Source organism: Cucumis melo, unplaced genomic scaffold, assembly GCF_025177605.1.
Source record: "Cucumis melo cultivar AY unplaced genomic scaffold, USDA_Cmelo_AY_1.0 utg001673l, whole genome shotgun sequence".
Classification (NCBI taxonomy): Eukaryota; Viridiplantae; Streptophyta; class Magnoliopsida; order Cucurbitales; family Cucurbitaceae; genus Cucumis; species Cucumis melo.
This window is the reverse complement of record NW_026124719.1, coordinates 7,710-20,123: the sequence shown is the minus strand read 5'-3', so window position 1 is coordinate 20,123 and position 12,414 is coordinate 7,710. Positions and strand designations below refer to the sequence as shown.

Genomic DNA, 12,414 nt, shown 5'->3' with positions numbered 1-12,414 from the left:
AGAATTTTTCACAAAAGAATGAACATTGAACAATTCACTCTTTATTACTCAAATTCTTTGATCCTTCACAGTCGCTTCGCTTCGCGCCTTCGCAACTCATATTGCATTGAGCCTCTATCGTCTTCTTCCTTTTATTTAAGTAGGTGAAGGCTTCGCGCCTTCTATCCTTTTTTCCGCAACATCGTCAACTCCATATCTCAGCAGATCCCAATCCTAGGTCAGTTCTTCGCCCCTCCTCTTCTTCAACCTAAGATGGCCCTTTTTTCTCTCTATCTCCGCTCCGCTTCTTTGCTTTGGTCTCTCGATATTCCATAACCTTTCCAGTTATGCCGGTTCCGTCCACTCTCTTCTCGGAAGTTGGGCTACCTCTTTCTTTGTTGTTCCGGTCTCGGATGCGATAAGAAGGAAGGTATGGGATGGTCATAAATCACTCGATTTCAAGTAATTGTATATTCCGTCGGACTTGTTTATATCCATATTCACTTCTTTCTGGTTAAGAATTGAGCAGACTTTATTCAATTTCAAATTCTTTGAACCTCTTTTTCTTATTAATTAGCCTAAATCGTATCCTTCGCGCTGAGCACTAGTATCAAGGAGAATGAAAGCATTAATCCCTTCTCCTTCAAAGAAGTAATGAATAAGACGAGACCTCCTGTCCCGAGTGATCCTATTTCTTATGCTTTTGCACTTTCAGAGGTTGAGCTCCCTTTCTAGTCTAATTCATGAACCTAGCCCTGCCTCTTGTCTTGATTCCGAAAAGCCATCCGGATGCCTCATCCGTTGTTGAAGAAAAAGAGAGTGCATATTTCCATTCTTCTTTCTTAACCGAGCCTCAGTCTTCTCCTTTTTTTTCTCCGTCTCGCTTTCTGGGAGTCCTCCGGACCGGTCTCGCTGATGATCTCAACTGATAGAACTCTCCCGTAGGTCTCCTTCCTTCTATCCGCACCTTGAAGAGAAAGATCAATGAACAAGGGAAGAAGCATTACAATGACATACCCAGTAAACCAGTTTCAAGCCTGAGAATGAAAGAGAGATAGCTGGGGGCGCGTCCCTCTTCCTTCCTTTGGTCGACTTAGTCCGACGGCTATTAATCGCCTTCTTCTATTAATCTTAATCGTCGGGCTCCTTCTAATTGGAAGAATAAGGAATTCGCTTTCTCTTTATTCAATGAGTCTTGATTTTTGTATTGAGTCGTCCGGAGGCGCGAAGCGAAACGACTGTTAAGGAGTGCATTATGAAATAGCTCTCCAAATAAGTAAGGAGAGGGGAGAAGCGAAACGACTGTATTATTTAAGGAGTGGTATTATGAAATAACTCTCCAAATAAGGAAGGTTCGAAGAAACTCGACTGATAAGGAGAGGAGAGGGTCAAAGATGAATAAAGAAAGCGAAACGACTGATTTCAAATATTTTTAGGAGTGGTATTATGAAATAGCTCTCCAAATAAGGAAGGAGAGGGTCAAAGAATTTGAGGCGAAACGACTTCATTATTGAAGGAGTGGCATTATGTTTATTTTATATGGATTTCTGAGTCCTCCGGACGACTCCAAATAGAGGAGAGGGTCAAAGAATTTGAGGCGAAACGACTTCATTATTTTTAGGAGTGGTATTATGAAATAGCTCTCAAAATAAGGAAGGAGAGGGTCAAAGAATTTGAGGCGAAACGACTGTATTATCATAAAAGAAGGAGCCCTTTATTTGCTCATTTGAAGCTCTCCAAATAGTAAGGTTCGAAGAAACTCGACTGTAAGGAGAGGAGAGGGTCAAAGATGAATAAAGAAAGCGAAACGACTTCATCTAATAGGAGTGCAACGAAAGAAATCCATATAAAAACAGGCTCCTTCACAGTCGTTTCGCTTCGCGCCTCCGGACCGGTCCCACTCCGCGGTTCCCCATAAAGACATAATATCTCAATCTGATCATGGAAGATCTTTCCGCTATTATGAGTTTGGAGTTTGGCATGCTGACTCATACTTCTTCTTTTCGTGAGAGATGGAACTCTTTCATCTTTTCTCTTAAGAGATATTGCAAATATATGAGGTTTCATATAAGCTTTGCAAGAACAAAAGCTACTTCCTCAGCTCCCGCTCCGTGGGTCTCCCTCCTCTTCCAGAGTTGCTTTGCGTGGATCCTCTCTCTCTGGTCTCGTAGATCGCTGCTTCTTTCTTTCTCTTTTGCTTTCAGCCCCCGGCGGCTTTTTCTTATGGGTGCAGAGTGGTAACTAAAGAGTCCTTTAGACTCAAACGAGTATTGACAGATATAAGTAAATAAATAGATCAATTAGGCCTTACGAGAGGCCTGAGGATCGAGCTTACCGATCTGATCTTTCTACTTCAGCTTCAAGAACGGAAAGAGAAAGCGGAACTGGAGGAACCTCTGCTTTTTCTTCCTCAGCTCCAGCTCCTGAACCAAGGCATCCTTATTTTGTCTCCCGGCCCCACTACTGAAGGGTAAATATGGCCCGGCTGGTCGACTTTCTGCCTCGCGCGAGGGAGCCCTTTTGTTTATTATAGCGATTCCGCAACCCTATAAGTAGTTACCTTTCGTTCGAGATCTGACCCCGAGAATAAAGACAAGAACCTAAAATAAGTACGAAGACGGAGGCTAGGCTTTCCTTCTTTATTATCTTTTCTTTTTCCCCGGTCCGTGGTAGTTTAATTCTTCTTCATTTCTTTTCTTCCGTCCCGCTCCGCTCGCGTAGGAGGCATCTCAAATTCTTTGAGCCTCTGTCAAATTCTTTGACCCTGTTCATTGACTTTATTCCGCTCCGTCTTCCTGACTTTCAGTAGGTTTAGACTTTGAATTATTGGGAGATAGGCTTTCTTCCAAATAGTAGGTTCTAGCTTTAGTTGCTTTGTTGTAGCTGTATCCTCAGTCCCAGTTCGAGCTTACTCTTTCAGTGAGATAGCTACGGCCACAGCCTCTTGTTCTTATGCTGCTGAGCCAGCAACGGGGCTCCTTTCTATTTCCGAATTTTCGGGCCGGGAGCTTGATTTGCCCTTTTTCCCGCAACACTCCTATAAAGAAAGAAGGTATAGCTTATTCAGAAGGTAAAGAAGGTCTGGTCTGTCTTCCAATCCTATGAAAGATGATCACTCTAAAGCTTCTCCCCGAACCACCCTATTTGGTCAACTGGGTGGGACACTTATCCCTCTTCCTTACGGATGAAAGTTGTGAAAGTACTCGGTAATAGGCCGGAGATCCAGAGCTGACTGAAACGAAGATTCTTTGAGCCCGTAGTTAGGATCATAATTAAGCTACTGAGGCCCAAAGAATTTGCGAAGAGAAGCGACTGAAAGTTTCGCCTTTGAATGTCTGGAGCTTGATTTTAGCTCTCCTTGTTCATCTCAAATACTTTGAGCCTTTGTTTTTGGACCTTTGTTTTTTTTTACCGGACGGTTCAAAGAATATTTCATTGTTCTAAAGGTCAGTGGAAAAGGCTGAAGTTCACGCCTATAATCCTTTGCTATAGTCGGAGCTGGTCCTAGGAAGGAAGTCCCTTCTTTTCAAAAAGGCACGCAACCCACCTTCCTTTAATGAATGAGCCTAGCTAACCCTCCAAGCTATGATGAGGAAGGAGATGCCCCTAATCTGATTGAGAGCCTATAGGCATAGCTGCATTCAATCCTAACTCTAGCTAGTCCTTGATGACTCTAATCTGCCTTTGCTTCAAGCCCTGATGTACCCAATTTAGAACTCCAACCGAAAGCTTTCACAAGGCCAAATCGGAAGTACTTTCAGAGGCTTTCCTTTTTAGATATTATGTGATTCTTGTGATTCTTCAACAGTCTGTCTTATATTACGATCTTTCTAGTTTGCTTGAGGTATTGGTTCACAGATCAAAGTGAAAGTAAAGGAGTCTCGAACTAAACCTACTCAAAAGTGAAAGGAAAGATCAATGAAGATCCATAAATCAAGAGTGAAAGGAAGAAGAATTGCATTTTGATGCCAACAAGAAAAGAAACTTCAGGCTCGACTGAAAGGCGAGGAGTTGAATCAGCCTTCCCTTCCTCATTTGCACATGAGAGTCTATCCTGTATTTTGGGGCATGAAAAGAAGAAGACGAGGAAGAACTCCAGATATGCGAGACGGATAGTAGGCTAGGACGGAGAGAAGTCGAGCCTCACTCTGCTCAGTTTTCCCATTTCATAATCAGTCCTAGTTGAGGAATCGGAAAAATGGATATCTTTCATAGCAGGCAAGGATGAGTCCATTAGGTTCTTCGATTTATTCGGAAAAGAAATGAGAGCCAAGAAAAGATCTTTGATGGAGATGAAAAGGAACAATCTCAAATAGACCAAGATCCAATTTCGGGTCATTTCTTGGTGAACATGATCTGCCATAATCTCTTCGATCCCTGAATTTATGTGCCAGAATAAAGAGAGATTTGGTAGGAAAGTGGAAGAGACTTTGTGGTATATAATAATGAAAGGGAGTGGGAAAGCTGCTGTAATTCTTTGGAAAAGCCCGGTTCTCTTTGTCTTCGAGCTTGAATTCCTCAATCCACTAACAAGTTCTTTCATATACCTCCCCACCAATAGATAGAGACAAATAGGAATAACCGAACCACGTCTACAAAATGCCAGTACCATGCAGCTGCTTCAAAGCCAACGTGATGCTCCTTGGTCAGATGACCAAGATATTGGCGAATACCACATACGATCAAGAAAAGAGTACCTATAATCACATGAAAACCATGAAAGCCAGTTGCTAAGAAAAAGGTAGAACCATAAATACTATCCGAAATAGTGAAGGGTGCTTGATAATATTCCATTCCTTGAAAGCCTGTGAATACTAGAGCCAGTGAAACGGTAGCTACTAAAGCGTAAACAGCTCGTTTTTCCTTCCCCGCGAGTATAGCATGATGAGCCCAAGTTACGGCTGCTCCGGATGAAAGGAGAATAGGGGTATTAAGAAAAGGGATTTCCCGAGGATCTAAAACCCCAATCCCTTTTGGGGGCCAAATACCTCCGATCTCTACCGTAGGTGCCAAAGAAGAATGAGAAGAAGCCCGAAAAAAAGCAAAAAGGAACATAACCTCCGATACGATAAAGAGAAGAAAACCATATCGAAGTCCTAATTGTACGACTTTGGTATGATGTCCTTCCAACGTGGATTCCACGTAGAACATCGCGCCACCATACGAACATGGTATATAGGAGAAATATGAGGCCCAAACTGAGAAGTCTTGCACCCCCTTGAAATGAGTGCATGTACATCACACCTCCTACGGTGGTTGCCAAAGCTCCGAGTGAACCCGAAATAGGCCATGGACTTGGATCTACCAAATGATAAGAATGCCTCTGAGATTCAATCATAAACCACTTTGCCTCGGTTGTATGTAAACCCCCCCTTCACCCCCCACCCGCTAAAGTGGTAAAGAAGGGCTCTTTGGGGTCTCATTTTCTTTCTATCTGACAGGACTCAAAAATAGGAAGGGATGGTTCTTTCATTGCATTGATAGAAGTCTAACTAGAAAAAGATCTCGTTGCTTTGACCGAGCCAAGGCATCCTTAATCTTGAAAGCCTTTCTTATGACTGATTTATGGCGTAGAAGGCTTTTAGTGGTCTCATTGAGAATCAAGTCAAAGACTTTGCGAACTCTTAGATTCAACTACGGAGGCTGAGTAGGAGCAGTCTGATCTTCTTCTTCCCGCTCCGTCTTCTTCCATATTTTCTTGATTATCTACTCAAATATCCGATTATTCTACTATTATCAGAAAGCCTACTTTCAGTGGATAGTCGGACTCGGGAAAGCCTATAATATAAGAAGAAGACAAGTCCCCACGTCTTTGATTTGAGTCGCTCCGCTTCGCGCCTTCGGAGGCGTAGTGCTTTCTTTATTGGGCTTTATAGTAATCCTTCAGTTTCTTCTTGGCATCAAAATAGATCAATGAAAGAGGAAAAAAGAATTTGAGAAAAGAGAAAGCCTATGATTATACTAAAGAGAAAGCCTATGATTATACTGACGGCTTTCCTTCCCAACAAATCTTCGTTCTTAGTTATTTGATTCCACTTTCAAACTGAATATATATTCCAGGTTTCCTTGTTCATTGAGGCGGTGCAACCGTCTCTTTCTTTATGTCAAATTCTCCTCGCATATTTCATTGCGCCTCTATCTTCATTGGTTCTACGTAGCTTAATTAGTCCGAAGGCTCGACTGAAAGGAGTCCAAGATTCAAGCTGAAAGGTGCGAAGGTACTCGTAGTTTTAGATATAGGGAAGGCGCAAAGAATTTGCGAAAGAGAGAGAAGAAAGATGAGATTTTTTTGAACTTTCTGGGAGTCTTCTGCCTTGCGGAGTAGGTTCAGGAGAACCCGCTAAAGAAGCAGAGCGGAGGCATCCAAATTCAATTCCTCTTCCTTTAAGCCCTAATTCATTAATATGGATTTCTCAAATTCTTTGAGCCTTTGAATAATAATGATAAGGACTTTCGCAAATTCTTTGCGCCTAACCTTTGTATCCTTTCAGTCGAGTTATTTCATAACCGGAGGACGGACCCTTGATTGAATATTTCAGAAATCCATATGAATCTGAAAGGTGCGAAGCAGCTCGACTAAGAAGGAGAGGTGAGAATGAGAAGCCCTCAATCAAAAAGAAAGACTTATCCCTGAAAAGGAGTGCAACGAAGTGAATAAAGGGTGAAAAGAATATTGAAGAACAAGGGGTCATGAAATTCAACAAAAGGATATATGGAATAGTCCTCCGGACCCGTCTCATTGATAAGGGCTAAGTCAAAGATGGAACTAGAAGAATATTGAGAATTTGAGGCTCGACTGAAAGGAGAGGGGGGGAGAGGGGGGGTTCAAAGAGAGAAGCGACTGATCGATGTTGTTGTCAGATTCCTTTCATCTTTAGATATTATGTCCACTTAAATGTTGTTGGATAGGCTTTCCCTTTATGGAACTGAAACTGACTGAACTTTCCTTTCATTCTTCCTTTATCTTTTTTTTATGGTATGGATTCTTCCGCGGAGTGGGGCTTTCTCTAGTAGGTCTGGAGGCTCAAAGAATTTGAGTGAGAAGGCTCCGGTAAGAAAAAATGGGGAGTCCTTATGAAACTTATCCGGAAACTTCTAACTTCAAACCTTGAATATTCAACCTTGAAAAGAAGGTAAAGGAGGGAGCGGACTACGGAGGCCTTTTAGTGGAATCTTTTCCGAAAAAAGAGGTCCGACCGCTAAGTGGGAATATATAGGATGAAAGTAGCGGAGCAGTCTTGTCTCCCTGCTTTCCCCGGGTAGTGGTAGTTTCATTCTTCTTCATTTCTTTTCTTCTATCTCCCACTCCGCGGTTGAATATGAAAGGCAGTCCCACGGAGCGGGATAATCAAGAAGAAAGCTCCGGATAATTAAGCTACGGAGGACCAAAGAATTTGCGAAGAAAAAGATCTTTTTTATCTAAAAGACGGAGGCAATAAAAAGTTCATATGGTAGATTGAAGAGGACTGAGGGCTCGAAATGAAAGACGTTCGGACGCTCCGTAGGAGTTGAGAAAGAATGATCGAGGTCAACTGGACCCTTGTTTATCCACAGGTTAATATGTCCTTATCAATGAGACGCTCAAAGAATATTGAGAAGCGACTTAACAGGAGTGCTGGAGCGGTCCGAAGGTTATGAAATAACGAGACTGAAAGGTGCGAAGGTACTCGTAGTTTGAAATAGAGCGAAGGTACTCGTAGTTTGAAATATAGGTTCAGAGCGAAGCAGCTCTACGTTTTCAATATAGGTTCAGAGCGAAGGTACTCGTAGTTTGAAATATAGGTTCAGAGCGGTTAGGCGCAAAGAATTTGTGTGCTCCTTCAATTCTTTTCGAATTCCACTAGACTTGAAAACAAAGGCTGAATTCAAGCTAATATGGATATAAACAAGTCCTTCGGACGGGTTCAAAGAATATTGAATGGAATATTAGCTTTCTTTTCACAATGTAGATGTATCAAAGATGGAAGAGGTCCGAAGGTTATGAAATAACGAGACTGAAAGGTGCGAAGCAGCTCGACTAAGAAGGAGTCAATGAACAAGGCTCGACTGAAAGGAGAGAGAATTTGAGAAAGACTGATCCCTATTCAAAGGCTTGAAGGAGTGCAAGTCAGAACCATTATAGATAGTCCTTCGGACCACAGGTTAATATGGATTTCAGACTCCTAAAAAATCAGTCAATGAACAAGGCGCAAAGAATTTGCGAACAAGGGCTCGACTGAAAGGAGAGGCAGAACCTGGACCTTTGTTTTTCCACAGGACTTCGGACCACTCAAACTTATGGGGAGCCTTGAACTTCCTTTAACAGCTTTCCTATTCCTTTCACTTTTTCTGACTTTACCGCTCCGTTTTCTTTCATTATCTTTTCTTCTTTTTCTTCCATTCCTTAATTAAACTACTTCTACCTCTTCTGTTTTAGTAGGCTCTCTTCTTTTTCAGACGAAGGATTCTCCCGCTCCGTGGGGTCTTGGACGAGGATTCTCCCAAGAACCTACTTAAAGGAAGAAAGCCTATCCTGAGACTGAATACGAGAAACTGAAAGGAGAAAGCCTATGATTTTCAGCAAGCATTTTTGTAAAGTAACAATTCTCTTCAGTTTGGTTTCGGAAAACTTGTTGGTCGCGGATTAGTGCGTTCTGCGCCGCCCGGCGGCCACATAGAATTGAGAAAAGCCTATGGTTGAGGCAGCATGAATTTATGAAACTTGACACGTGGGAAGGGATGACTCTTTCTATTCAAACCTGTAAACATAGAAGACCGCCTCAATGAACAAGGGATCATTCACATAGAATAGTTATTCACAACGAGAAAGGCTCAAAGGATTTGAGAAGGAAGAGGCTCCGTAGGAGTTGAGATGAACAAGGTCTCGACTGAAAGGAGAGAAACTGCACTTATGAGTCTTTCAGTTACCTTTCTGCCTCTTTAAAGAGAGTTCAAGGTTTTCTATTATCGGAAGAAGAAGAAGAAGAAAATAGAGGCGCAAAGAATTTGCGAATAAAGGCTAAAAAAAGTTCAGACGAGACTGCTCCGTTAGGAGTCTGAAACCGGAGGACTTGTTCATCTCCACTAATATTGTCTCATTGATAAGGGCTAATAGATTTGACGAGGGCTCGTAGATAAATTCAGGTGCGAAGCAGCTCGACTAAGAAGGAGAGGAGAGGCATTTCTCTAAGAAAAGAAGAGAAAACGAGTCCTTCGCAAATTCTTTGCGCCTAACGGAGGGAGTGCAACGAAAGAATTCCACTAATATTGTCCTTTTGACCTCTGAAATATGGAGAAAGAAAAAGCTCCAGATGATCAAAGCATTTGAGAAGAATTTGAGACTCGACTGCTCCGAAGGAGTCTGAAATCCATATTAACCTGTGGAATATACTCAACTCAAAAGGAGGTTATGAAATAACTCGACTCCCACGGGGCGGTTCGAAGAAAGTCGACTGATAAGGAGTCAATGAATAAAGACTCATTTCATAAGAAGGCGAAAGGACTGAATTATAATAAAAGAAGGAGCCCTTGATTTTCTATTTATATGGATTTCTTTCGTTGCACTCCTGAAAATATTTGAAATCAGTCGTTTCGCTTTCTTTATTCATCTTTGACCCTCTCCTCTCCTTATCAGTCGAGTTTCTTCGAACCTTACTATTTGGAGAGCTATTTCATAACCTCCGGACGACTCCAAATAGAGGTTCGAAGAAAGTCGACTAAGAAGGAGTCAATTCAGAAGGGCGTAGCTTATGTAAAGGTTCGACGAAGGAGCCTCAATGAATAAAGACTCAATCAAAAAGAAAGTCAAAGCGACTGAGTGCTGGAGCCGTCCATTAGTTCCGAACTTGGCTCCGCTCATCTTCCGTAGTTTCATCTATTATTCTCTTATTGATCTCTCTTGTAATGCTTTCTACTATTTGATTTGGAGGAATTGAATTTTGATGCTTCCGAACGACCTTGATTAAAAAACGATGCTTCCTTGGCCGTGTAGAACATGGATTAGCATTATTTCATTCCTACAAGCGATCCCCCCATCCAGGATTGGAAGAAGTGCTATATGAGGACTTCGAGATCAAATAGAATATATTTCTTTCGAGACCTCGTGAGCCACTTATTTCTCCGAAACAAGAGAGAAAAGTGATTTTCCTCCTTTTTCCCCAATAAGTCGACGGCCTGACACCATTGGGATACTTCTTTGAAACTAGAGTACATATAGGATACACCGGTGCTAAAACCTTTTCTCAAGATATCTTCCAAACTGTTGGGGTCCTTGCTCCGTATGTTCTTCCCCCGGTGTGAAACCAGTTGGTTCCGTAGTTTGAGAATTCTACTGATCCCAAGTACTCCATCTCCATCATTGCATATGGGAATATAGAAAGTCAAGAAGAAAAGGCATGACCAGAAGAATTGTGTGAAATAAGTCAATTTATCCAGTTGAGGCATTCTTTCTTTTTCTCAATCCAATTCCCTCCAGACAGAAATCCTTCCTGTACGAGTAGTGAAGAACTATAGAGAGCAGTGGTTGGTTGTTGACCAACGGAAAGCATGGGAGAAAGAAAGATGCTGGCAAGGAAGCATCAAAATTCAATGATGAATAGTGGTCTCATTGATAAGGACATATGAACCTGTCCAAAAACAAAGGTCCAGATGAATATGGATATAAACAAGTCCTTCGGACGGGTCAAATTATTTGAGATTCAGAAGTCCCATGAAATTAGTTGCACTCCTTCAAATTTCAAGGATAAGGACCACACAAATTCTTTGCGCCTCGCAAATTCTTTCCGCCTCTCCTTCTTAGTCGAGCTGCTTCGCACCGCTCCGTGGGAGTCTCAACTCCTAACCGCTCCTTTTCTTTCTCCTTCTTAGTCGAGCTGCTTCGCACCTTGAAGGTGAATATGGATTTCTGACTCGTCCTACGTAGCTTAATTAGGCCTATTAAAAGGCGAACTTTCAGTCGCTTCTCTCCTTTCAGTCGAGCCCTCATCTGGACCTTTGTTTTTGGACGGAGGTCCGACCGCTAAGTGGGAATATGTAGGATGAAAGTAGCGGCATAATAATAGAATATGATCTTCCAAACCTACTAGAAAGTCTCCCACTACGCTAAAGGAATCAAAAACGGAATAAGAAGAAGAAGTTCAAGGTTTGAATTTCAAGGATAGGATCAAAGAATTTGAGAGGAATCAGAGGGCTCGACTGAAAGGAGAGAAGAAAGAGACAAAAGAAAAGAGCTCCTTCTACGGTACGGGCTCCGCGGAGTTTTCTTGAATTGGTAGTTTGAAAGAAAGGAAGAAGGCAATTATAAGGCGCAAAGAGCGAATATGGATTTCTTTTAGCGCAAATTCTTTGCTCAAGAAAAAGGAGGTTATGAAATAACTCGACTCCCACGGGGCGAAGAAAGTCGACTGATAAGGAGTCAATGAATAAAGACTCATTTCATAAAGCGAAAGGACTGATTTCAAATATTTTCAGGAGTGCAACGAAAGAAATCCATATAAAGAATAACCTCCGGACGACTCCCAGTTCGAAGAAAGTCGACTAAGAAGGAGTCAATGAAGAAGGGCGTAGCTTATGTAAAGGTTCGACGAAGGAGCCTCAATGAATAAAGACTCATTGATAAAGGCGCAAAGAATTTGCGACTGGTCCGGAGTCCGAAGGACTCAGAAATCCATATTAACCTAGGCAAGGAGCAAAGAATTTGCCATTGATAAGGAGCAAAGAATTTGCGAAATGGAAAGCGACAGCTTTTATGGAATTTCATGAGTCCTTCGTCTATTAATCGTCGGGCTCCTTCACAGTCGCTTCGCTTCGCGCGTCCTCTTTAGTTTCATTCTACTCCTCCGGATTTGAGAGTCCTTCGCAAATTCTTTGGTCCTAACCCGCAAATGCTTTGCGCCTCTCCTGTAAGTCGAGCCGCTTTCGCTCTCATTGATAAGGAGATCAAATCAGTGGAATAAAAAACAAGTCCTATAAAATGGAAAGCCTATTTAGTGGATAAGTCACCTGGACCTTTGAAATTCAACCAGTGAGGACTCTGAAATCTACCATATTCACAAGTCCCGCAACAAGAGATTAATATGGTAGAATAAACAAGTTGCACTCCTTCAAGCCTTTGAATAGGGATAAGGACTTTCGCTTTCATTCAACTCCTACTCCGCCTCTCCTGTAAGTCGAGCCGCTTTCGCCCCTCTCTTTATTCAACTCAACTCCTCGCAACCCTTGTTCATTGATTCAGATGAATATGGATTCAATTAAGGGTCCGTCCGTAGGTTATGAAATAACAATTAAGCTACCACGGACCGGTGAAAAGAATTTGAAAGCGAAGTCCTGATCCCTGAACTATTTTCAGGAGTGCATTATGTTTATATGGATTTCTTTCGTTGCACTCCTATTAGATTCAGTCGTTTCGCCTCAAATTCTTTGACCCTCTCCTCTATTATATTATTTGGAGAGCTATTT

The 12,414-nt window shown here is 42.1% G+C and overlaps 1 protein-coding gene and 1 pseudogene across 1 annotated transcript; both read right to left on the bottom strand.

Annotated features, from left to right (window-relative positions):
* Positions 1 to 4,203: 4,203 nt before the first annotated feature.
* LOC127147539 (cytochrome c oxidase subunit 3-like) lies at positions 4,204 to 5,317 on the bottom strand. Its single transcript, XM_051080887.1, is given in 2 exon segments — positions 4,204 to 5,118; positions 5,120 to 5,317. Coding segments are annotated over 2 exon segments (798 nt in total). The 3' UTR covers positions 4,204 to 4,518.
* On the bottom strand, positions 4,204 to 10,401 carry LOC127147540 (putative ATP synthase protein YMF19; annotated as a pseudogene).
* Between the last annotated feature and the right edge of the window lie 2,013 nt (positions 10,402 to 12,414).